The following is a 25,143-nucleotide window of genomic DNA, read 5'->3' on the forward strand; positions in this document are numbered from 1 at the left end:
ATCCTCCTTGTCCCCATCCGTTCTGTGAGGACAGCACCGTGTATCATAGGAACTTTAGCAGCATAGACGCCCCAATGGGCGTGGATACCTAGCCTAATCTTGCATACAACATACAACATGCAATTCCCAAATTCGTATCTGCGGGTTCATCGGAAGCTTTTCGTAAAGATCTCAAGAATCCACGTGCCGGTGTGCCGTTTACCGGTAACTGGGTCGATGACGTCGGATTCCGTGTCTCTGATTGGCTAATTGGCTCGCCCTAAGGCTTAAGCAGCTACATCATCATTTGGTGCCTTTCTTCCTTGACCTAAACTAATTACCTAAAGGAGGCGACTGTTTCTCTTGTACTCGCGCAAGACGAAAATCCTTTCTTTCCCGTCAATTGCTGGATTATGGTTCTGCTGAGTCCTTTTATCTTTGCATTCTGAGCGTATCGTTCTTATCAATCGCATATCTCCTCACCTCCCAAATGCAGACCGCCCTGACGAGGCGCCTAACCCAGGGTGCTTCATCCTCGTTGTTTTTACGACCATCGACCAGATTTCAACACCATCAGCTTATCAGACATACCACGCGCCGTCCTATATCCTTCCGACACGTACAACCTTTGCCATTAATACAAAAATCTGCTAGAAAGCTGTCTGCCCCGCTCCTCCGCCATGCTCATACCATATCAGTATCAGGATTGAAAGCGTTCATATGGCGGTATCCGGCGCTTCGGTTCCTCTACCATGGCTTTGCCTACTTGGGGTTCTTGATGATTGGTGGTGGAGCGGTGGTTGCAAGTGTCTTTCTTTATGATTACACCACGTATAGCGAAGATCCTAGTATGGAGGACATACCTGTATCGGAATTGGCGCTGAGACCGAAACGTGGCGGACCGAAGAATCTACCTATCGCAGAGGTTCTGGTTGACGATGAAGATAGTGAAGCCATGCAGGCGCAGCGCGATAAGCCCAAGTTGGTCATCCTGGGCACTGGTTGGGGAAGCGTCGCACTGCTCAAGACGCTGAACCCGGGAGATTATCATGTTACTGTTGTATCGCCCGTCAACTACTTCTTGTTTACGCCTATGTTACCATCAGCAACAGTTGGAACTTTGAGTTTGAAATCACTTGTGGAACCGGTGCGACGTATTGTTCATCGTCTTCGTGGCCATTTCTTGAAGGCGGAGGCGGAGGATGTTGATTTCTCGTCCAAGTTGGTAGAGGTATCTCAGGTGGATGCCAGTGGTAAACGACAGCACTTCTATCTTCCGTATGACAAGCTTGTCATTGCTGTTGGTATGTTCTCACTATTTGAAGGCGTTCGATACTTACTAATCCTGCAATCTATTAATTATAGGCTCTACTACGAATCCCCATGGTGTCAAGGGCCTAGAAAACTGCCACATGCTCAAATCCATCGATGACGCACGAAAGATCAAGAACAGGGTAACGGATAACATGGAACTCGCATGCCTACCGACAACATCTGATGAAGAGCGGAAAAGGCTGCTTTCATTCGTGATCTGCGGTGGTGGACCGACTGGTGTCGAGTTCGCCGCTGAGCTCTACGATTTGCTCAATGAGGATCTGAGAAAGAGTTTCCCCAAGATTCTGCGAAATGAGATATCTGTCCATGTTATTCAAAGCCGAAGCCACATTTTGAATACATACGATGAGGCCCTTTCGAAGTATGCTGAGGTATGGATATTGAAACGCGTCTAATGATATTGCAGCCCTAATTGATTTCTGCAGTCACGATTTGCACATGACTCCGTCGAGGTCTTGACAAACTCTCGAGTGAAGGAAGTTCGTCCAGACAAGATCCTTTTCACACAACAGGAAGATGGTAAGACTGTGACGAAGGAGATCCCCATGGGTTTCTGCCTGTGGTCAACTGGAGTGTGTAAGTTTGGACTCGATTCTTTCCAACCCTGCGAAATTTCTGACACAATGAATATACAGCACAAACCACATTTGCTCAAAAGCTGGCTAAGAAACTCGAATCGCAAAACAACAAACATGCTTTGGAAACCGACACACATCTGCGACTAATCGGAGCTCCCCTAGGTGACGTTTACGCCATTGGAGACTGCGCAACAGTCCAAAACAACATCGCTGACCACATGATCACCTTCCTCCGCACAATAGCATGGGAAAAGGGCAAAGACCCCGAAAAAGTCCATCTCACCTTCGGCGAATGGCGTGATGTCGCAGAGCGTGTCAAGAAGCGATTCCCTCAAGCCACTACCCATCTCCGCCGTCTTGATCGACTCTTCCAGGAATACGATCGCGATCATTCAGGAACCCTCGACTTTGATGAACTTCACGAACTACTCATGCAAATCGACTCGAAACTAACCTCCTTACCCGCCACGGCACAACGCGCCAATCAACAAGGTGAATACCTAGGCCGGAAATTTAACCACATTTCCAAAGCGCTACCGGGCATGCGCGCCAATGAGATTGACTACGGCGACCTCGATGAGGCAGTCTACAGAGCATTCAGCTACAAACACCTGGGAAGTCTGGCATATATCGGTAATGCAGCGATCTTTGACTTCAATGGTTTAAACTTTAGTGGTGGGTTGATGGCTGTGTACTTGTGGAGGAGTATCTATTTCTCGCAGAGTGTTAGTTTGAGGACTCGTGCGTTGTTGGCGATGGATTGGACGAAGAGGGCGTTTTTTGGTAGAGGTATGATCACCTTTCCACATGTCTCCTGTGCGATGAAGATCTTCTGACTGACGTTTTGTACAACAGATATTATGAGCTTCTAGACGATGTATGACTCGCTTTTTACCCATTTGCTATTTTCTTTTGTCGTGGATGTCCTTGGATATTGTTCAGAATAGGCGTTTGTAAATATGTCGAATGATACATAAATTTCCTTCCCTTTCCAACCAGACATTCACATCAAATACTCTTTTCAAACCAGTCAGGTAAGGAACCATGGTTAAAAGAAAATATTGCAATTGCCATTCCAAATCTATGGTATGTGGAAATGCTATTGTGGGCAACAAACGCCAAAAAAATGGATCCCCAACGCCACGCTAATCAATACAAAACAGTTCGTTACAACATATCGTGAGATAGCCAAGAGCTAATTCTTGGTCGACATGACTTTACGCCATCATGGGATCAATGTCTCCATTATTCGCCATGATAGCATCGTCCGAATTACCGTTGGAGGAGTGTTCATGTGTGCTTTGCTGTTTCTCAGGATAAAGTCCAATACTCAGATGGTCGGGAAGTCCAGCGGGTTTGATCTCTCTGGCTTTCTGCTCTGCCCAAGCCCGAAGCTTGACCAGGTTGCGTAAGCGAGCTTCTTTACGAGCACCTTGGTTCTTCAAGATTGCTTCGTTGACTTTTGTGGCGATATCTTTACGCAAGTTCGGCTGCAACAAAGTGGCCAATGAAGGGGCCAGGTTCTCTGAGGGGAAGATCAAAAGTGCTAATGTGCGCTCGAGATCCTCAAGAAATTGAGGATTCGTAGGTGCGCGTGGAGCAAGCTGAGATGTTGCAAACTCGAGCGCAGGTGTGATATCTGCATCGGGTGTTGATGTGCATCTGCGGATTAGTTCTACAAGCTGCAAACGAAGCAGTGAAAAGTGGAGAGAGGGATTCTCGTCTAGTATCTGTTGATGCAAGTCAGCACGAGTCAATAAATAAAGTGACGTGACATAAGATGAATGATGAAAAATCCATAAAGATACATTATGTTGCTCATACTGAGGACTGAAGATGAGTTTTTATCATCAACACCCCGAAGGGTATATGAGTGGTGCATGAAACTGATATAATCATAGCAACAAAGAGGTAGGGCAAGGGGTGGAAAATATGTGGGAATGTCTTACCTGAGGGCTTAGTTCATTGATCTTCTCGATAGCTGTCTGGATATCTCCCGAGTGGATCGCACCGCGAATCTCGACTCGTTCTTGTATAGACTCGATATCAGCCTTAGGTTGGATATTAGCCTCGACAGCAAATCGCTTTGCTGCTGCTGGGTAGCCATTGGTGACGAGGTAGTCCATAACGAGATAGTTGATGTCACTGTCCAAACAAGTCAGTCGAAATCCAGAAACATGATTCCATGAAAAATTTTCAAATGGGCTTGTAATATCAGTAACGCAAGTTAACATATTTTCCTACACGAGATTTTCGGAGAGATTCCCAACTTGATTTTGACACATCATTTGAGTGGCGTATGAGCCAAGGGGATAGTAACAGAAAAAACAAGTAACAAAACTCACGTTTTTGATGGCTTGACCTCGTCGACCTTTCGCTCAAAACGCTGCCATGATGGCATCGTGGTTGGAGGTGTTGGAGACATCTAGCCAGAGTCAGCAACTTGGGTTGCAGACCTCATTGAGGACAGTGGAGGTAACCTACTAGGTTAGTGGAGGTCATGACTTGCACGACACGTTAGAAAGAGTATTATAATTTCATTGATGGCAGGAAAACAACTGTGACGCTTAGCTTGATGTTGAACCGGGAGCCATGGGGCTACCAAAACAACGTTGGCGCGTGAAGAGATTTTGTGATGAGGAGGAAAAGAGAAGAGAAGAAGACAAGCGAGAGGTTGGAAGAAAAAGGCGGTTGTTGAGGTCGGCACGAGAGTCGGCCCGAGTCTCTGGCCTGCCGCCTGAGAGCTTTGTGAGGGCTCTGATTGGATGGAATATCCTACAGCTGCGGGCCTAGCCTAGTGGCCTGGGTGCCTTGGTGCCTTGCAGCCTCACACAAATTGACATCTTTGGTCTGCCGTTTTGGGTAAAGTGTCAGCAGAATCTCTTCTGTATCTGTGCTCCACCGGCCTGATCCAACGGATTGAAGACTCAGATTCTCATTCTCAAGCCTCTAAATCATGTGTTCGCTCGAAACTCTTTTCTGGGTTGATAGCAATGCATGATTTGTGTATTGGATATTTGTCACTCTAGTCTGTCCCTCATTGTCTCGCCATATCTTCTCTCCACAATCTCAGATTCACTTATCAGTGCACGGCACCATGGAGTCTCGTCCTCCAATCTATTCGACGGCCACCAACCTCAAGCAGGGCTATTCCCCGCCATGGGAGGACCTGAGCATTATTGGTATTGCTGGAAGCTCCGGATCTGGCAAGACCTCAGTTGCAATGGAGATTATTAGATCCCTTAATCTCCCCTATGTGGTGATTCTCGTGATGGTAAGGTGTCACGTGTCTCGGTTTCGTCACTGATGATTGTTGACCAAGTACTGTTTCAGGACTCTTTTTACAAGTCTTTGGGCCCTGAGGACCATAAGAAAGCACATCAGAATGAATATGACTTTGATTGTCCCGAGTCAATTGATTTTGACGTTCTGGTTCAGACCCTTAGAGACTTGAAGCAGGGGTGAGTTTATTTAACCACTTGCTTATCGTCTACATTGGATGGGGGGGCTTATATAGTCGCTTGATTCTTAGTAAGAGGGCAAACATACCAGTCTACTCGTTCAAAGAACATCAGCGTCAGAAAGAGACAACGCCTTTGTATTCCCCTCACGTGCTTATACTCGAGGGCATCCTAGCGTTGCATGATCCTAGAATCAATGAGATGCTTGATGCCAAGGTATGATATTCAATTCTGGTATCACTATATTGTGTTATATCTGTGGATTCCAGCTGATATCAATCTAGATCTTTGTTGAGGCTGATATGGACGTATGCCTCGGCCGAAGAAGTATGTCGATCGTCCCTAATGCACTGGATCATCATGACTAACACTACAATGCAGTTCTACGTGATGTAAAGGAACGAGGACGAGATATTGAAGGCGTCATCAAGCAATGGTTTAAGTTTGTCAAGCCATCATACACAAAATATGTTGAGCCGCAACGACAGATATCGGGTTAGTCCTTTTCCTTTCTGATTCATTGATCCTCTTTTGCTAAAGCTCTTTAGATATCATCATTCCAAGAGGCATCGAAAACAAAACAGCTATTGGTAACCATCCATCAAACAAGAACAACAATCGAATGCACAAACTAATCAGCTGCAGGAATGGTGGTTGAGCATATCAGAAGACGCCTAGACGAGAAATCCGAGAAGCACAGTGCTGATCTTGAGAAACTGCGAAAATTGGCAGCAGAAGAAGAGTTCTCACCGAATGTCTTGGTTGTGGAACAAACTTCTCAACTCAAGGGAATGCATACCATTCTGCAGGATCCGTCAACTGAACAAGTCGATTTCGTATTCTATTTTGATCGACTAGCGTCGCTTTTGATCGAAAGGTAATCAGGTCACACACTGGTCATGATTTAGTACTAATAATCCGTGGATAGAGCTCTGGACTGTATGGATTATACCTCCGCGGTTGTCAAGACACCGAATCAAGAGGTGTATCACGGGGTACTACCGGCTGGCACAGTCTCTGCAGTCGCCATATTGAGGGGTGGTTCATGTCTGGAAACAGCCCTAAAACGAACTATACCCGACTGCATCACTGGCAGAGTTCTCATTCAAATGAATAAGCAAATGTCGGCTCCTGAGCTTCATTACCTCAAGTTACCACCCAAGATTGAGACTCACTCTACTGTAATCCTACTCGATCCTCAAATGACCACCGGAGGTGCCGCGTTGATGGCAGTGCGAGTCTTGATTGATCACGGCGTACAGGAACACAGGATAATATTTGTTACTTGTGCTGCAGGGAAATGGGGACTGCAACGACTAACAGCCGTGTATCCTGACATCAAGGTTGTGGTTGGACGCATTGAAGAAGAGGAGGAGCCACGATGGATGGAGAAGAGGTACTTCGGCTGTTAGTATGTCGAACTGGACTTCGAATAAGGAATGGCTGTAAATAGGGCATACCTTGCATGTATTTAACGGCTGAGGAGCATATAGCATAGCATTTGAATTCATCATTGTATCTTAGGACTGTGTTTTACATTACTTTTCTCAATGTTCATGTAAAAGGCAATCTTGCTCTGATTGGGCGGTTCTTATTATCGGTGATAAGTGCACGGACCAACTTCAAAAAAATATCCTCAGTCTTTGAACATTGACCATCCGAAGGCTATTTCCCTACCAAGCAACATATTGTCCGATTACACATTATTTACGAAGTTATCGACTGTGTTTCATTGAAAAAATTGTGACTATCTGTTCTTATAAACAGCGGAAGGACTAGATTTTCCCCCGTTTCCTTTCATTGTTCGTCAAGATGGCGGACTCCAACAAGAAAGGGAAACGCAGTAACAAGGCCAACGCCGATGTGATTATCAGTAAGTCTCGATACTCCCTTTTTTTGTACATGCGATATATACCGTATGTATACTAACTCCATATCCTCCAGCCGACAAGCGTTTCGCGAACATTCAGAGTGACCCTCGATACCGCTTACCCAGCAAACGTCACACCCATGTCAAACTCGACAAACGTTTCTCGCACATGCTGCGTGACAAAGACTTTTCCAGAAACGCTGCAGTAGACCGATACGGCCGCAAATTGAAGCGAGACGATACCAAAAAGCAGCTCGAGAAATTTTACCAATTGGAAGAAGATGAAGAGGTCGATAACGCATCCCAAGTCAGTGTTGACGATGATGATGAAGTTAGGAAGGAATTAGAAAAGGCGAATAAGAGGGATTATGATCCAGCGCGTGATGGCGGGTTTTCGGAGTCGTCGTCTTCAGAAGAATCTTCAGATGAGGAGGAAGACGAGGAGGAAGACGAGGAGGATGCGGCAGCAGAAGAGGTCGAATTTCCTGATAAACAGCAATCGGACGTTCCGCTTGGAGAAGTGACGAATCGAATTGCCGTTGTCAATCTTGATTGGGATAATATTCGAGCCGAAGATTTAATGGCGGTGTTTTCGAGTTTTACAGCCAGCGGTCGTATAAAGAGGGTTGCAATCTATCCGAGTGAATTCGGCAAGGAGAGGATGGAGAGAGAAGAAATGGAAGGTCCACCCAAAGAGATTTTTGCATCCAAAGCCGATTCAGAGGATGAGGATGATTACGAGGAACATGAAGACTCTGAAGAGGAGGATGAAGCCATCAAGAAGTCAATCCTGAAGGAGGACGAGGGTGCCGAGTTCAATACCACACAACTACGCCAGTATCAATTGGAGCGGTTACGCTATTTTTACGCCATTATAGAGTTCTCGTCGAAGGACACCGCGAAGGAGGTGTATGATGCAGTTGATGGCACGGAATATCTTACTAGCGCCAATTTCTTTGACCTACGGTTTGTTCCTGACGACACCGACTTTTCAGATGACAAGCCACGGGAGCAGTGCGATCGTATGCCCGATGGCTATAAACCTACCGACTTCGTGACAGATGCCCTCCAGCATAGCAAGGTTAAGCTTACGTGGGACGCGGACGACAAGGCTCGAAAGGATGCGCAAGCAAAAGCGTTCAAAGGCGGACGACGAGAGATTGAAGAGAATGATTTGAAAGCCTACCTAGCAAGTGACACTTCTGACGATGAAGATGAAGAACCGTTGGAGGTTGTCGATGCCACTGCCAGCAAAACAACGAGTCTCTCAAAGAAGGATGCGGAACGGCAACGGATGCGCACACTACTTGGATTAGGTGAGGAGTCTGTTGCGCCCTCGAAATCCAAATCAAAAGGACCTGTTGGCGATATGGAAATCACTTTTACATCGGGTCTAGCTGGTGAGCCAGCTCGGGAGTCTATTTTTGAGAACGAACCAGAGATCGAAGAGACCACCGTGGAGAAGTATATTCGCAAACAGCGAGAGCGCAAGAAACTGAGAAAGGAGAAGATGAAGAAGAAGGGTGAAACAGCTGACGGTGCCAAGGACGATGAAGATGAACATAAAGCTGCCGAAGAGGATCTAGGCTTCAATGATCCATTCTTTGATGAACCCGAGAGCAAGGTTAAGAATTCCCAACGCAAGGAAGAAAGACAGAAAAAGCGCGAAGAAAAGGCTGCCGAAGAAGCTGCCGCCTCTGCAAAGCGTGCCGAGCTCGAGCTTCTTATGGTTGATGATAAGTCAGCGGGAATGTCACATTTCGACATGAATGAGATTGAGAAAGCAGAGAAGAAAGCTCGTAAGAAGGGCAAGAAGGGAAAATCCAAGCAAGAGCAAGAACCTGTCGCTGGAGATGATTTCCAGTTAGATGTCGCAGATCCTCGATTTGCCAACCTTTTTGAGAGCCACGAATTCGCCATTGATCCAACGAACCCCAAGTTCAAGGCTACTTCGGGAATGAAGGCGCTTTTGGAAGAAGGCCGAAAGCGTCGGCGAGTGCGCGGTGCGGATGATGATGCTCCGACCGAGACATCGAAAAAGCAAAAGAAAACTTCTTCGAAGCGAGAAGATCCAGCCGAGGATGTGGATTTGAAGAAATTGGTTGCACGAGTCAAAAGCAAGACAACGAAGGTTTGATGACAACATCTATCTGATTGTCCTCAATTTTGCTATAGAGATATGTCAGTTTACATGGATCGGCGCTGGGGTTTCATAGTATGGGCTCGATTTGTTGATAGTTTTGTGTACATATAAAAAGTTCCTTAGCGCTCAACGCTGGCCACAGCAACGAGAACACGTATCCGAGAGTTTTCATGAGTCGTGTTTACCTTTACCGCATATCAAGGGCGATGTCTATCTTCATGCAAAAATGTTGCACTGGGTAGAACTCAGATAGTTACACGGGATCCTTAGTCTCGGTACTCTCCGATCAGTCGGATTAGGGTGTCGGTAAGAATATTGAAACACGAACACGAGCACGTCCTACCCTGGCGTCACTCATTGAATCTGTGTAGAAAAAAGCGTCAGATCAAGTATTCACCGAGCTGCCATACTCCGTAGTACATGGCTAAAGGAGCATGTACCTCCAGGTTGGGCAGCCCCACGGTCCAAAGGAAGAATGCACTCTGGAGGCATCATTGCGTCTTCTGTCCATCTGCATGAGGCTTGCTTACACGCAGCATGCATGAGCATGTGCCGCACTGGACAGCCTATCGAGAGTTCTGCTGTTCTGCTGGGATCTTGCTTGTCAGTTGGCAGGCCAGTTAGGGCATGCCTAGACACGAGCTGGGCCAATCAGAGGGCCTGCTTAGTCAATAAGTCCGCGTGGGGAACTTCCCAATTAGTGAAGTCCTTCACCGCCCTTCCATCCGGTCTCCCATTACTTCATATCCTCCTCCTCTCCGCTTGGACCCGACCCATTGAGTGAATTGAACCTCATTTCCATTTCGTTAATTACTGTTATTGATACTTGTCTCCCTCGAGGGTATCGGGTGTTTGCAGTCAGAGCACTCGCGTTCGTCTTGCTCGCTCCCAATTCGGCTCTGTACCTCGCCTGGATTCCACCAATAGCTACGCACGGCTCGGCTTAGGTTGTCACAACATCGGAATCTACACCATCGCATTGTCACTTCAATTCGCAGAATTACTGCGGTGAATGAGGAGGGGCTGGTAACCTCTTTGTTTCCGTTCTCCTGACCACAATGGAGAATCAACGTTAGACCCACGAGCATCGATCGTCATTACTTGCTTCTACCCTTCGATTTCTGAACCCATTCGGTATCCCGGCGTCCTCGGGATTGCTATTGTCAGTCACCATGCTCGGCCGTTTGCTGAGTACTTTCAGTACCGGCTCGTACGGCTCACGAAATCCTGCTGTTCTTGAGTCCGTCACCGAGGAAGAGCACACATCCGGACTTCTATTCCCTGACCCTCGGTCACTCCACCGATCCTCCAATTCCGCACATGCTTTTCAGACAAGCTTTAATTCTCCTAATGCCTCGAGCGCTGGTGGTTACGATGACCGCGGTGGACTTGATCTGGATGCAATCAAGGATTTTCGGATCATAATTGCGCAGAATGCTATTGGAGATCGGGATGACCCGTGTATACTGCTTGACTCGAGGGGAACCCCTGCTTCTTCCACTCAGGGCTTGGGATTAGACCCCCAGGTCTTCGACTCACTAGGTGGCCGACACTCGCGAACGTCAAGTTTGTCGCAGGCTTCGCTTTCCCGTAGAGGGTCCATACAGACAAATCAGTCTCCTCTTATCGAGGCGGGCTCACTCGCACAAGCTGCTAGCGCAAGAAAGGTCACCTCGCCTTTGACTGGAGGAGCTTTTAGTCGCGCCCGCGGCCGAAGCTCTATCAGTTCAGTTATCTCTCCCGGCGAAGGCATTCTCGAACCATATCACAATCGAATCGTCCCGGAGAGCAGTGATAGCGGGTTGCTCAATTGCATATTTGGAAGTAGTGCATTTAGTTACAGAGGGTCCTCAACTAAAATGCACATTCTGTCGACGGACTCAGGGTCTGAGGGTACTCTAGCATCTTCGCCTGCCCCTCGTGAAGTCGATACGCTTGCCAGTCGACATAAACCCCGCAATCCCCTTGCACGGACATATTCTTCAGGAACGCAACCGCAAGTGGGATATTTCTTGCCGCAAGAAAACAAGTCTTCATCTCGTGTTACTATCCTCATTACCAGGATGTTTAGCGTCAATCTGCCAGAGTCTCGCGACCCATCGGTAGAGCCCTCTGACCCGCCTAGCTCGCTACCCATCGAAGGGATGCCAGAATCTGGGTTTCCCTTTCCTGACCTTACTAGACGCCGCAAAGTGAAGGAAAAGAAAACACCCATGTATGCAGTTGCCATCACTATCCAAATACCCTTAGCAGCACGAAATAATGGCCGACCAATGTCACGACTCAGCACTCATGTACCTGAGGGCCAGAAACAGATGTCTTTCTCTTTAGATTCAGACCCACATTGGAGCAGCGCATTCCTCGACGACAACTCTTCACAAAATGCGAACCTAGACGATAGAATTGATCTCCTGGTGGACCGCTGGGATGTGATTACTCGGACCTTGACGTATCTGGAAAAGTTAGCTCGACAGGAGATATTGATATTGCTAAAGAAGGTTGAAGCTCAAACAGCCAATGCACCAAAGCCTCTGAAGCCGCCAAATATGCAAAGAACCAATCAAACCATTATTCAACTTCGCCCAAATGTTCTTGCGCACAACAGCAAACTTAAAGAAGAGTTACTCTTGAACGCGCAGAGAATCTCGGCAGCTCTGCGGATACCACGCGTTATCCTTGGCCAGAGCAGATGGGGTGTATGGCGCGAAGAGGCCCGCTGGATAGCTCGCCTTATGGCTGATAAAGAACATGGACTGTTCTTCCTCGTTCTCATTACAGCTTTTTTGGGTAATCACACTGAGTGGCTCAATGCGATTGGCCCTGAATGGTACCGAAGGCGTCATCAAATGCAACAAAAAGCGCAGCAAGATTCCGAGCCAACGATTGCTAATCGCACGGTCATCATATCCGATAACAAGATGGTTGCGAGACGCCTAATCTTCATTCTGTCTGCCTTTTTACCTGCTAAGCATCGCGTCGATTTTATGAACTCGCCCCTGCGTCCGGGCACGTCCACTTCGGCTCGACCACTTTCGCAGAGCCCGCCAACTTTTCCTCTACTACGACAGGAATCTCTTCGTCGCAGAATCAACAGACGAGCACAAGCTCAGAGGTTCAACGCAGAGGAAATTGCGCCTCATCAAAGATCCATTAGCGTGTCATCCAGTGAGACTACTCACAAGGCGTCCGATGAGCCGGAGAGCGTCTTGCCCAGTGAGCAGGTGTATGCACATAATCGAAGAGGCTCTGACGTTCGATCTATCCGTACCCTGGGTTTACCAATAAGTGCGAATGAAGCCCGCACACGAGCTACAACGTCAACGACAACCAATGATACAGCAGTTCCTGTCGCTTATTTTGCGTCTCGGCAGCAACCTTTACGCGGCCATGCGAACCTAACTAGTGCTGATGAAACCGATAGTTATGCTTCGGCTAAGCTACTACAAAACCTACGCCGGAGCGAAACGTCTAGCACCAATTCCAATGGAAGCAATCCCGCGGCTGGTGGAAAGTGGGTTAACAGCCTCATCTCCGGACTCTGGTCTGGAAGATCAGATTCCATTGGAGAACCTGACAAAATCACTTCGAGTCGCCGAAGCTCCGTAGCCCAGCGTGCAGCGGGTCGTCGTCTTTCGGAAGTACTGGTTGATGACGACGATGACAACCAAGAAAATTTGCAATCCGAGCCATTGACCTCGGGCATACCAGCGAAGCCGTCTTCCGCAACTGAAACTATTTCTATTCCTCACTCTTCAGCTAGTGCAAGACTTTCTCTTGACCAAAACGAACCGGAAATGGTCCCCACAGAACATGTCAAGGAGTCGCCATTGAAGCTTTCAGTTCAGGGCGATGACGGCGTGGTTGACGTCGATCTTCCATTACGCGGCTTTTTGTCGTTGTCTTCTTCGAACGACTCTACTATTGCATCTCCGAAGAAGGCGCGAACTTCCATCACAAGCATGGATGCGTCAGGCTCGATACATAGTAGCTTTTCTAACATGAACTCAGGACTTCGAGATGGCGAGGGCTCAAATTTGAATGTTGCTGGGTGGCTCAAAAACTTCCATGAAGATTTCCTGCTTCAGGCCGTCAGACCGTATCACGGCATCGAGGCTGATGTCAAGCGTGCCATGCTAGGAGAACCATATTCGCACGCATCTGCTGCCGGTATGGACCCTGAGAGTGTGAACATCACCGATCGATGGGTGGAGGTTGCTAGCACTCTTACTGCCGACACGCGAACTTTTACGGTCAAACGATTGCGTCTTCTACGTCGAGGTATCACTAATTATGCTGCCAGCTTGGGTAGCGGTGACACTAGTACTCCCCCGCTCCTCACACCTCGGCAAACATCCGACAATGTATCCTCTACATCTCACCTGACCGGCTTCTTTAATGGAAGACAGAAGAATTCCTCTGCAGCGCTTACCGACCTCGTTGATCCCAATGACACAGAGTACAAATTCATCGAAGAGCCCGTCATGGATGTTGACGGAACATTGGTTGACGCAGTTGAACGAGTTCTCGTACAAAGTGGACAGTCATCATTGGCACACTCAAGGTCAGCATCGCCTCATAGAAACGGGCGGTCCGATGAACGACCGTCTGATGAGCCCCCGCACGCCCACACCGTCGAGGTGCCGCGAAACGAGTGTCGTAAGACTGTCCTCGGTGCCCTTGAAGAAGTCGCTCGTAGCGTCACAGAAATCCACTGCCGCGAAGAAGGCGACTCTGAGTTCATGGGCAATGACGAAACCACCGACAAGGATGGAAAGCGCCGTCCTACTGTCATCCAGGATAACACTCTCCGCGAGGGAGTCCGAAAATGGCTCCTTGATATCGAGGAAGCCCTCTAGAATGGCCTATCGACAATCATCCTACTTTTTGGTTCTTGCTTGTTTATTCTTTCCCAACTTTCTCTTTTCGTTTTCTGAATACTGACATACTGTCACTGATAACGGCCGTCATCTATTGATACCCATATGATTTTTGCGTTTGTTTATCTCTATTTTTACATTCTTGGTGTATTTTATATCGACTATTACTACTTTTATTACTGCCAGCATGTTTCATTCGAATTTGCTATGTCGTTACTCGAGCGTCGATCTACCTAATTTATTCTGGAATTTACAGTATCGTACATGCATATTCTATCTCGTAGTAACTTGTTACGTAGATCTATCTTTCTAGGTAAGATCCTAGATGTAGTATCAACGACGATTAAGGGAGGGTATCAAATTTCCAAAATATACAAAAAGGTGTAACTAGATAGTCCCACATAGCACTAAGTCTATACACGGTTTCTCACACACATACAACACATGACCAGATATATTCCTCCTCTTACGGCTTACCAAAATCTCAATCCTCCCTATCATTCTCGGTCGGAGTAGTTTCCACTTCTTTCCCTTCCTCCTCCTTTCTCTCTTCCGTAGTAACAGTCCCTGCATCCAGCGCAATCTTAAGCGGCGACCCCATGGAATCAGAACTGCGCAAAACCTTACTCCTCGAAAAAGACTGCGTCTCCAACTGCGCGGGCGGCGAAATATGAGGTCCCAACACACTAGCCGGCAACTCCAGCGACGGTATTGAAGCCTCAAGCGCCGGGTGCGGAACACTCGACGGTGGCACGGGAGTTGGTCCAATACGCGTTGAAGTAGAGCGGAGATGTGCTTCGGCGTAGAATTGCTGGAGACGGATGGGGTCGGCGCAGAATTCTTCGATTTGGGTTTTAAGGTTTTCGGGAGTTTTGTAGAGGTTTGCGGAGTCGATGGAAGCTGTAGGAAAACTGGTAAGGGAGGAGGTGGGTGGGTTGATGGTTAGGGACGGGATGTTGTTGTTTGAGGATGATGAGGGGATGGAAGATGAGGTGGAAGGGTCTGCGGTGGCACGGATGAGTGGTGATAAGCGTGGGGAGAACATGGGATCGTAGGTGTAGGTGTTTGTACGAGGGCGATGGAAATCGCCGTTTCGATGATCGAATTTGTGGTGCGTTGCATCTCGGCCGGCTGCACCTTTTGTGCTAAATAGACGATTTGCGAGGAAGAGTAGTTCTCCTTCGTCAGATATCTGAGCGAGGAGGCACCCTGATCGATGAATGTATTGCGTATAGTTATACTCTGGTTTGCCCCACGAATACAGAACTTCTACATCCGGTGAAAATGCAGATGCCGCCTCGAAATCCAGAACGAAATCAAACTTTCGCAAAAGTGCCTTGTGGTAGAAATGTTTATCAGGTCTACCTTGTTGCGCAAAAGTCGTCGCGCCAAATGAAAGTGATCTAGAAGGTGGAGGCGGCGGTTCAACGCTCAGTTTCACGCGGTAGAGTTTTCTGAATGTTTGCGTTTTGACGATAGCTGCCGCTTCTGCGATCGGTACTTGCACGAGCTTGAGTCCGTATCTATCTGCTAGTGAGGCCCATTGAGTGACCGCATCATCGATCAACTTGGCAGTTGCACTCATCCAGCTCAGCTCAATATGGAAGCAATTCTCTGGGTTGTGTAATCTGTCGTAATGCAGGTCCACGACTTCTGGTCGGCTTGAACGCTTGCGAGGATTGACATCGTACTTCATTGATTTGGAGAGCATGACCGTCATTTTGTTCTTGGTCTTTGATGGAGTATTCATTCTTGATGTGACCGTCTCGCTTGAAACCTCGGGTTTGGAGGCATCGACTGAAGGAGAATCTCGCGGCACCTCTCCAGTTGGTGTGGGAGGTACTGAGTAGTCCGATCTTCCGGTGAGACCTGGGAACCAACCACTCTTCGACTCAGGACGCGAAACCCGATATTGCGTGGCGATCTGGTAGAAATAGTTGCCGTCTCTGAAGTTGTGTCTCTTTTCCACATGGACAAACAGCCCCAATTTCATAAGCTCGTTTCCGAACTTGATGGCTTCGTCTCGACTGTCTATATCTCTGAACGTTTGGACAAGCCATGTTGTGAACTCGGAGCCTATAAAACAGCTATAATGAAGTCGAAAATGCCATCCTCGATCCATCAACCGCACACCTGTTTCGCCTTGCATGATTTGTGCAAGGTCCATTAGCGATCCTGGGCCGAAGTCAGATCGGTCGAGTAGTTCTGATTCGGGCAGAAGCTGGGCTGGAGCATTGTCAAGTCCGGGGTCAGTGAGCAACAGTCTTTCAAGCTCAGCTCCTACCATATCCGAAGGATCTTGGGTCTGGTAAAGAATATTCAACGGATTCGGATCCTTCTGTGTCCGACCATGTGACTGAAATCGTTTATCGTCTGCCGGTATGTATTTATTGCGCTGCCATAGTGAGGTCAACTGACTGATGCCGAGTAGATGAATTTCTTCCTCGTTGTCCTCATTGAAAGACTGGATGTGACGTCTGGCGTTGGGAGGCAGACGTAAGGGAATCAGCACAAATCGAATTCGCCAGAATCGTAGCTGTCTCGCCGGATCCGTCAAATGGTCTCGATGGCCTGCAATGTAATTGTCGGCATAATTCCAGTTGTACTCGTCCAACGATGACACAAGTTTTACATCGGTCAATTCATACTTCTTGGACAAGATTGTGCGGATGGCATGGGTGTAAGTATGGGAATCGCCCTTGTCGAAGTTTGACGAATTGGAAAGGCGCGTGAATCTTGTGACTTCAATCTCACCGCCAGCAACGCTTGATAGTCTATGAACAACGTTGCCTTTTGAAAGGACAACCGTTGCATCTTCCTGACCTAGACGTTTTGGGTCAAAGACATTCAGCGCTTCTAGCGAAGGTTCGCCGAATGCTTCTGCGACGGCGCCTCCAATGACGATTTGGAAGCCATGAGAGAGACGGAGAGCTACCATATCGCGCAATATGTCTTCCTGAGATCTCGAAGTTTCATTAGTATCATGGTCGTCGTTGGGAAAGACTCGATATGGTGTCTCGAGGTAATTGGCCGCTAGCTCCTTGGAAGTAGGAAATTCTTCTGTTGTCAGGGGCAGAATTGCTGGAGTCTTCAAACTCTTCCATTTCACCACAGCGACATGCGGCGGTCGCGGATAAGCATGTTGCCAGCGGCCAAACCAGCTCGCATCTCTTAACGAAGCTCTTGGAGTATTCGAGGGATTGATCGACCTGACCCACGGAGTGAGTGTTCGAATTGGCGATACTCCGGTAGGCGGGTCGCGAGATCTTGTAATCTCAAACCTGGGCCCAGGTCTTTGAGGGCCGGTTCTTTTCATAGGGAAGGGCCCTTGACTTGCCCTATGAGTACCCGCTTCCATAAGCATCTCTACAGCTGTGGGCAATGGTGCCTCGGTGTTGATACGGTCATCGTGAGATCCATCGATTGATTTTCTACTGATGCTTTTGATAGATATCGGTCTCGCCTGAGTGATTGATAATGGCTGGGGCATGTTCACGGTTTCTGTAGACTTCCTAGGTGTAATGGAGCGAGGTGGTAATTCTATGCTCACTATCGAAGAGTTATCGTCCAGAGTAGAAGAGGGAGGTCTTGGTGAGCTCTCAATATCGGAAATACTAGCAGAAGATGTAATTTTTGCTGGGGTAGCGCGGCCTAACGCGTGTTCTGCGTTGACGCCTGTACTAGCCTGAGCTCGTGGAACGCCGACACCGAGCCCCCGGAGAGCAAAGCTAATTGTTCGTGAAATCCTAGGTGTCTTATGTGTTTTTATTGCCGGTTTTATCGGCTGCTGGTCCTTTGGCCGAGGAGGAGGTGCGGGTTGAGGCGATATTACTGCATCTCGGCTGCGAGGACTCAATTGCGTCGATGGTGACCGTTCCAAATCAAGAGATCCATGATCTCTTGGACTTGTAATGGACCGCACAGAGGAGCGATCTGCACGAGCAACATGATTCTTAGATTCAAGTAGCCGTCGAGGTTTCGTATTCTTGCGGGTGTGATGATGTCTCTTGGGAGTTGGGCGGAAGACATTCTCATCATATTCATCCATCCAGTTTGTCACTTTCTTTTGACGTTTTGCTGGACTATTCAGCATTAACATCTTAGAGTTTGTGAAACTTTGTAGAAAGACTTCTGGTCTCAGACTGTCACTCAATTGAGCTTGAAACGAGGAGCTCGGAGATTGTGATTGCTTGCCAAGTCTGGGCGAAAGTGCATCTGGATACATATCCACGGAGTGACTTTCACCCCTTTGAAAGCCAAAGTTCTTTTCCGAGAGATACGGAATCGATATGTTCGACTGTTCGCTTTCCATGATGCCCATCATCTGGATCTCGTACAACCGCACCCGTGGCACGAACGTCTTGTACTTTTTGCTAACCGTGAATGGAATTGGAGCATTCAAATCGTTTTTAGTAATACGACGACCCTCTTTATAGGTTGCCGGGTTCCAAAAAGAGATATCCAACCAATGCGGGATTCCATAATTCCACTCTTTTGAGTGTGCGGGTAAGGTGTCCTGCGATGACAACGGGCGTATGGCTGGTCTAATTTCTGAATTTCTCAAAGACCCAGGCGGTGATCTACTACTGAAGCCCGGAATAGAAGACTCGGCTCCCAGATTATTTATGCCTCGAAAATTTTTCGTGTGAGAATCGTGTGAACTATTGTCGGGAGTTCTGTATTTGAACAGAGGCACAGAGTGAAGCGGCATTGGACTTAAGCTAACCAGATCGATTGCGATTCCCATGTTTGTTACAGCGTCAGTGGTAGCGGCCAAAGCTTCGTATGAAACTTCAAATAGTCCAGTACCAGGAGTTATCACAACAATCGAGTGACCAGTACGAGCCAAGTCACGATCAATATTCTCATTCGATAAATATGATGTCGCCAAGTGAATGGCCTCGAGCATGTTTCCTTTGATGGCAGATGCAGGATGGCCTGATATCGATGGCCGTCCGTCATTGCCTAGACTATCGGTGCCGGGAAAGCTTTGAATCATGACATCTCTCAAAAATGTTCTAAAATTTGCTTTGAGCTCGTCTAGAATTGTTGTCCAATGACCACTTGCAATATCGTTGACAACAACTCGATAGAAGTCCCTGGTAGAAACATGTTTGCTCGTCTTCAAGCCGCCCAACGGCTTCATTCCGTTTTCCAAAACTGAGTCGTATTCTACTCGGGTGAACAGAACGATAGTCACCAGGTGTTTGGCATCGATATTTGCCCAGCGCTTGAAGAGTTCGGGCAAAAACCCGTTGATAACCCTGCTAAACAGGATATCTCCGGTGCCTTCTGCATCGAAATCCCACATCTCCCTTGCCATTTGGATGAACACGACATATCTTGCCGCTTCGCTTCGGAAAACAGGAATTGTGTTGGGAGCAAAATATCCAGAAAGGACCTTCTTTCCCCCGATGAATATATTTTTCACTGTTGCTCTGATGCTCCCCATGAAGACGATTTTTTGCCCTTTGTAGACAGTCTTATTGACCAATTCGGAAGTGACTAATCTCCACATATCCGCGCGCACCAGGTACTGGTCGCGGAACGAAATGTCCACATGAGACGCCGAGCATTGGGAGCGCTCGATATGTGATATGAGTACATGGCAGCCATTTTTGAACCCAAAGATGTTGGCAACGGAGCGATTTATAGAAAGCTCCAATTTTGGACTCCGTTGTTTGACATCTTGTGGCATCGGCTTCACGATAAAGAGACATCTGTGCTGAGCGGGCGAGGAGAACTTTGAACGAGCATTGGAGTTTAGGTTACCGTCGCTCTCAAAGCCGCTCTCATTCAGCTTTCTTGAAGTCAGATCAGAGTTTGAGTCTATTCCAATGACTTCAAGAATATCGCCTGGGCTGATTCCGGAGTCATTGAATGCGGAGTTGTTGAATAAGAAGTCATCCTTGGAAAAATACTCATCATGAATCCAAAGTGTACAGACTTTTCGCCATGGCCCACCAGAGAAGGAATTATCGATTCTCAAGTTGGCGGTTGACGTCCCTTGGGGTGGTGGAGAGGCAATGGATGAGTTGCTCCCCAGGCTAGCGGCGCTGACCTGACGGAGATGAGAGCCTCTTGAGGGCGCACGCCGCGGTAGCATTGTCTGAATTTCTTATGCCATGGGATTACTGTCACATAACCTGTTCTCTATTCATCTTAGTTCAGGGTGCAGATATGATACCGACAGCTGTGATCGATTGATATTGGACGTATGTTGTTGGCTGATGTGGAGGAGAAATGATCTACGCGCTTATCTGCCGCGCAGCCGCGATATATATCACATGACCATGTTAGCCAAATATGGACTAGCGCCTGATAGAAATTCAGACGCATCCTTCATTGGCTGGCTCGAATATCCACAACAACAGCAACCTCTTGATAAGTTAGTTACCTGGCTAGAAAATGAGATCAAGGAGCAATGGATATCCGGAGTCTGCCTTTTCCGTAAACAAGCCATTGAACCAAGGCAAATGTACATAAATAGCATCAATCATCCGAAGTTTCCGTAGTTCCCGACATTCTCACCCCGTATATCATTATCAGCCCCAATATGCGTGAACATCACGAGGAAGCAAGCTGAACTTTCTAAAAGAAACAACTGTGACTAAGCTCATTGCCAATCAATCTGGTAACTACGTGATGTGGTTAGGTTTAACCCTACAAAACCCTGACTACCCCAACGGTCTGATGTCTTACCATGCATGTATGTACCCCGCCAATACACGCCCTCGGAATCCACAGCCTCAGGCAGATGATGCATCTCTGCCTTATCCCTCGAGGCCTCGCAACATAACCAAAACTTTATTTCCGTCATATTCCGGGGTTGTTGATAGGCGCCACTTGGTCCGTGGCTTTTCACTTGGCTCCATGCGGTAAGCACGGCGAAAGCTGGCCGGGTTGGGGGGTGCTCAAACACATGCATGATGGATTTGGAGAGGGACTGGAAATCATATTGCCTACAGAGGAGGACTCTAGGAGTGACCAAGCGGGTTATGCATGGGGAATCGATTGTGACTCCGAGTGCCGAATTACGTACGCCTTGTTTGTAGCGCCACGACGAATGGGGTAGTATGTGTCAGCAACGGTAACTAGTTAACTAACTTATTCGTCTGCCTTGTAGTTAACTATACGATCTTTCTCATACTTTATGTCAATTATAAGTTGACTAACTACTCTGTAGTATATGCTTCACTTCATAAATGTTGAGAGGCAAGCGGACTGATATATTGTGGCTATGAAGCGTTTCAGCCACACTCGATATTATTTCCATAGCCTGAGGCATCAACCTAGCAATCAAATTGTGGGAGCTGGGAGAGCACAGACCTATCCAATCTTATCTTGGCCGTTTCGATCGCCACTAGTTACTGCCATCCTAGTATCCTACTACTGTAGGAGAGGAGTAGTTAACGAGCGACTTATGGCTCAACCAATCATAGCCTGCAATTCCACGAAACGAGCCACAGCCAATGACAGCCACACACATATTGTGTACATGACTGTCAAGCTTTACAAGCTTTGGTACAAGCTTCAATACAAGGGCTTGGGTCTGCATGATGTCAGGTTGAAAATTTGAAATCAAGAATCTGTGTTACGGACGTAAATACTCCCTAAGATTCTGTACATTCCCTGTCGATATACCGTACGGAGTACTCTTACAACAAAACATACCCGGATTAGTCGAAAATCATGAGTTTCACGCACTGACCGAGATGGCCCAACGGAGTATAAATTCGTGCCAAGCCCTCTCTTCGAGTTGAGTTAATTTTCTTTTTGTTGCTGACGACGACTCAGGCTCATGAAACACGTCAGCGTGCTCTGAATCCGATTGGTGACCGGCGACTTCCCGCGAACAACCAGACTGGATGGAGTATTTGGCGTGAATTTTTCGATCGGGCTGAATCCTGCCAATATAGACAACGATACACTGAGAGCAGAGGTGGTTGGTGGACTTGCTGCAAACTTCAATAGATCGGTCAGCCACACTCGTCACGTCGCAGCACTCGAATTGAACTCTGTCGGTGTGTTTTCTGTTGTATTGCGACTTTAAAAGTTAACAATGCAATGTTTCTGCTTCGGTGTCGCGTAATTTGTCCCATACAGGAACTGTAAAAGCAATAAAATACCGGGCAGTGGTAATTAGCAGCAAATACGACGTACGTATCTGAAATACCGATAATCGCGTGGATCCACTCGATAGGTACTGTGGGTCCATTCCGATGCTTGGCGCTTGGCGCTTGGCAATCCCGGCCAATTAACTGCGCTGATTGGCGGCTTTGTGGCTGTGCACTGATGATGTAGCCCTGTACATACATACGTAGTAGAGATTTGTTTGTTACGGGGCAAGACCATAAGAGACTTCCCCTTTTTGGGTGTCATCCAACCTTCCTTTGATCATCTGGCATCCACGGTGACTCTGCCTTTCAGCATTCCCACCGCCACTACTCCATACGTCCGTTGAACTTAGGCTGGGCTGCGCCTAGTTGTCTCTCATTTTCTTTACTCATACAGGTGACCTAACTCATGAAGCATTAACGGTTATAAAGTTACTCATCGCTCATTATCCATTACTCTCTTTACTACTACAACAACAACTATCTTTAGTATAACATTTCATCTGCGCCTTTTTCCCTGGAGATAACGTCCTAGGCATTCTGTGATATGCGTCAGTACATTCACTCGATTCCACGACCCTATCAAGAAAACCGCAAGGCTGTGGAGGCTAACACTAACTCCCCGGTTCTAGATAAAATCCGTTCTTACGCGCGGCGGGCTGCATGGTACGACAACGAAGGAGAAAACACCCATAATCCCTTCAAGAAAATTCGAGTCAACAGACGTCGCAAACAAAATGCGACCAGAGATATAGAACAAGGTGTGCTCGCTCGCGGCGGTAACCAAGGTAATTCTCAACTATGATGCGGGGTGGCCGCAACGGGAATTGTTCGATGGGATCGACTTCAGAGCTCATGCTGACAGTTGACTTCCCACCACAGGATCTTCGTCAACTGGCGATCGGGACTCACAAGAAAAAGACCTCCCAACTTTGGCCGGTAGTGAAGATGCGATCAATGTCTCGCGTGATATCAATGGTGAAGAGGGTGTTCCGAGACGGAGAAAGACAGGTATTTCGGAAGCGCCAACTGAAGCCGATGATCCAGCATCCAGTTCCAGCAATGGAAAGCCCCGTTTCACTGTAGCCAGCCAGCTACGTGCGACCATCTTCAATTCCTATATCAACGTTCTACTTGTCCTTGTTCCAGTCGGCAGTATGTTCAGCCCATCTTTTTCTGCGAATCAGCAACTAATTGCGCACAGTTGCTCTGAATTATACCAGCGTTAGCCGAACGGCAGTCTTCGTTGTTAACTTCCTTGCCATTATGTAAGTCGACCGTATCTCCACCGATAATTCGATGACTAACATCGGTACGATAGCCCGCTGGCGGCGATGTTGAGTTATGGCACGGAAGAAATTGCTCTTCGGTAAGGACAGACTCAAATTACCTTGAAATTACTCGGCTAAGCAGCGTGCCACAGAACTGGAGAAACTCTGGGAGGTCTTTTGAACGCTAGTTTCGGAAACGCAGTCGAACTGATTGTTGCCATCATTGCCTTGTTCCATGACGAAATTACTATTGTTCAAACTTCCTTGATTGGAAGTATGCTTTCCAACCTGCTCCTGGTTATGGGAATGTGCTTCTTTTTCGGTGGTATCAACCGTATCGAGCAAAAGTTCAACGAAGTTGTTGCGCAGACTGCAGCTAGTCTGTTGGCTCTTGCAGTTGGTAGCTTGATTATTCCTACGGTATTCCACATGTGGGCCAGTGGTATGTTTCAAACGCGCGCGCACAGTGGATTGGACTTATTCTGACCTCTTGTCAACTCAGGTGGTGCTTCTCACACCGATGAACTTTCCCGCGGTAAGAATTCTCATGCGAATGTCATGAATTTCAGACACTAATTCGATTATTATTACTATACAGGTACTAGTGTGATCTTGCTACTAGTCTACGGCGCTTACATCTTCTTCCAACTCAAGACCCATGCAGAAATCTACAATGCGCCCAGCGAAAAAACAGAGAAGAGATCCAAGAGTCGTGCCAAAGGCGATACCCACAAAGGATTAGTTGCAATCGGTGCTCTGGGAGCCGGCATGAGCAGTCAGTCAGCTCAACAGCATCTTGATAGCCGAGAAGGCGAAGAAGAGGAAGAAGAGAAGGAGGTGCCACAGCTTCACTTTTATGTGGCTGTTGCAACTCTTCTCATCTCTACTGTGCTAGTGGCGCTCTGTGCAGAGTACATGGTCGATGCGATTAGTACAGTTACGGCAGAAAACAAAGCTATTTCACAAACATTTGTCGGATTGATCTTGTTGCCCATTGTCGGTAACGCAGCTGAGCACGCTACTGCAGTGACTGTTGCAGTCAAGGATAAGATGGATCTTGCTATTGGTGTTGCGGTGGGATCGAGTATGCAGATTGCCCTTTTGGTTCTTCCACTGATTGTTGTCATTGGATGGATTGCGGGCAAGGACGATATGGTATATACCTTTCCGCTATATTTCATACTTTCTCAAACTAATCGATGAATCAGACTCTTGATTTTGGTGACGGATTCCAAGTTGTCGTTTTGTTTGTCGCCGTTCTATTGGTAAGTTTCGATCCATTCTTTTGTTGGGAATATGGTCTAATGCTCTGAAAAGGTCAACTACCTTATCGCCGATGGAAAATCACATTGGCTAGAAGGCGTTTTACTGATGACTCTTTACATCATCATCGCCATCGCTGCATGGTTCTACGACAACTAAAACTTTCTACTCATTCATTTGAATTTCCTTTTCAGAATCATTCTTGTGTGGGTGATCTAATTTGCTCTGGTGTCAGATTACCCATCTTTT

General features: G+C 47.5%; 7 protein-coding genes across 7 annotated transcripts; 5 read left to right on the forward strand and 2 right to left on the reverse strand.

Annotated features, from left to right (window-relative positions):
• Positions 1-469: 469 nt before the first annotated feature.
• Positions 470-2,764, forward strand: EYB26_005818 (uncharacterized protein; the record flags this gene model as incomplete). Its single annotated transcript, XM_054265098.1, has 5 exons — positions 470-1,283; positions 1,345-1,685; positions 1,740-1,890; positions 1,950-2,681; positions 2,748-2,764. 5 exons carry the CDS (start codon positions 470-472, stop codon positions 2,762-2,764), a joined length of 2,055 nt encoding a protein of 684 aa, XP_054121073.1.
• A 345-nt stretch (positions 2,765-3,109) lies between these two features.
• Positions 3,110-4,394, reverse strand: EYB26_005819 (uncharacterized protein; the record flags this gene model as incomplete). The annotated part of the gene is made up of 4 exons (XM_054265099.1): positions 3,110-3,622; positions 3,842-4,037; positions 4,238-4,317; positions 4,377-4,394. 4 exons carry the CDS (start codon positions 4,392-4,394, stop codon positions 3,110-3,112), a joined length of 807 nt encoding a protein of 268 aa, XP_054121074.1.
• Positions 4,395-4,989: 595 nt separating this feature from the next.
• Positions 4,990-6,765, forward strand: EYB26_005820 (uncharacterized protein; the record flags this gene model as incomplete). Its single annotated transcript, XM_054265100.1, has 8 exons — positions 4,990-5,166; positions 5,226-5,353; positions 5,425-5,569; positions 5,638-5,680; positions 5,735-5,848; positions 5,902-5,943; positions 5,999-6,230; positions 6,282-6,765. 8 exons carry the CDS (start codon positions 4,990-4,992, stop codon positions 6,763-6,765), a joined length of 1,365 nt encoding a protein of 454 aa, XP_054121075.1.
• A 400-nt stretch (positions 6,766-7,165) lies between these two features.
• On the forward strand, positions 7,166-9,360 carry EYB26_005821 (uncharacterized protein; the record flags this gene model as incomplete). The annotated part of the gene is made up of 2 exons (XM_054265101.1): positions 7,166-7,226; positions 7,298-9,360. 2 exons carry the CDS (start codon positions 7,166-7,168, stop codon positions 9,358-9,360), a joined length of 2,124 nt encoding a protein of 707 aa, XP_054121076.1.
• A 1,178-nt stretch (positions 9,361-10,538) lies between these two features.
• EYB26_005822 (uncharacterized protein) lies at positions 10,539-14,222 on the forward strand (the record flags this gene model as incomplete). The annotated part of the gene is made up of 1 exon (XM_054265102.1): positions 10,539-14,222. The coding sequence occupies one exon, from the start codon at positions 10,539-10,541 to the stop codon at positions 14,220-14,222; it is 3,684 nt and encodes a 1,227-aa protein (XP_054121077.1).
• A 505-nt stretch (positions 14,223-14,727) lies between these two features.
• Positions 14,728-18,555, reverse strand: EYB26_005823 (uncharacterized protein; the record flags this gene model as incomplete). Its single annotated transcript, XM_054265103.1, has 1 exon — positions 14,728-18,342. One exon carries the CDS (start codon positions 18,340-18,342, stop codon positions 14,728-14,730), a length of 3,615 nt encoding a protein of 1,204 aa, XP_054121078.1.
• A 4,352-nt stretch (positions 18,556-22,907) lies between these two features.
• EYB26_005824 (uncharacterized protein) lies at positions 22,908-25,053 on the forward strand (the record flags this gene model as incomplete). Its single annotated transcript, XM_054265104.1, has 10 exons — positions 22,908-22,911; positions 22,993-23,148; positions 23,243-23,515; positions 23,565-23,628; positions 23,682-23,729; positions 23,784-24,073; positions 24,134-24,166; positions 24,230-24,786; positions 24,840-24,896; positions 24,949-25,053. 10 exons carry the CDS (start codon positions 22,908-22,910, stop codon positions 25,051-25,053), a joined length of 1,587 nt encoding a protein of 528 aa, XP_054121079.1.
• Positions 25,054-25,143: the final 90 nt, after the last annotated feature.

Source organism: Talaromyces marneffei, chromosome 4 (assembly GCF_009556855.1).
Source record: "Talaromyces marneffei chromosome 4, complete sequence".
NCBI lineage: Eukaryota > Fungi > Ascomycota > Eurotiomycetes > Eurotiales > Trichocomaceae > Talaromyces > Talaromyces marneffei.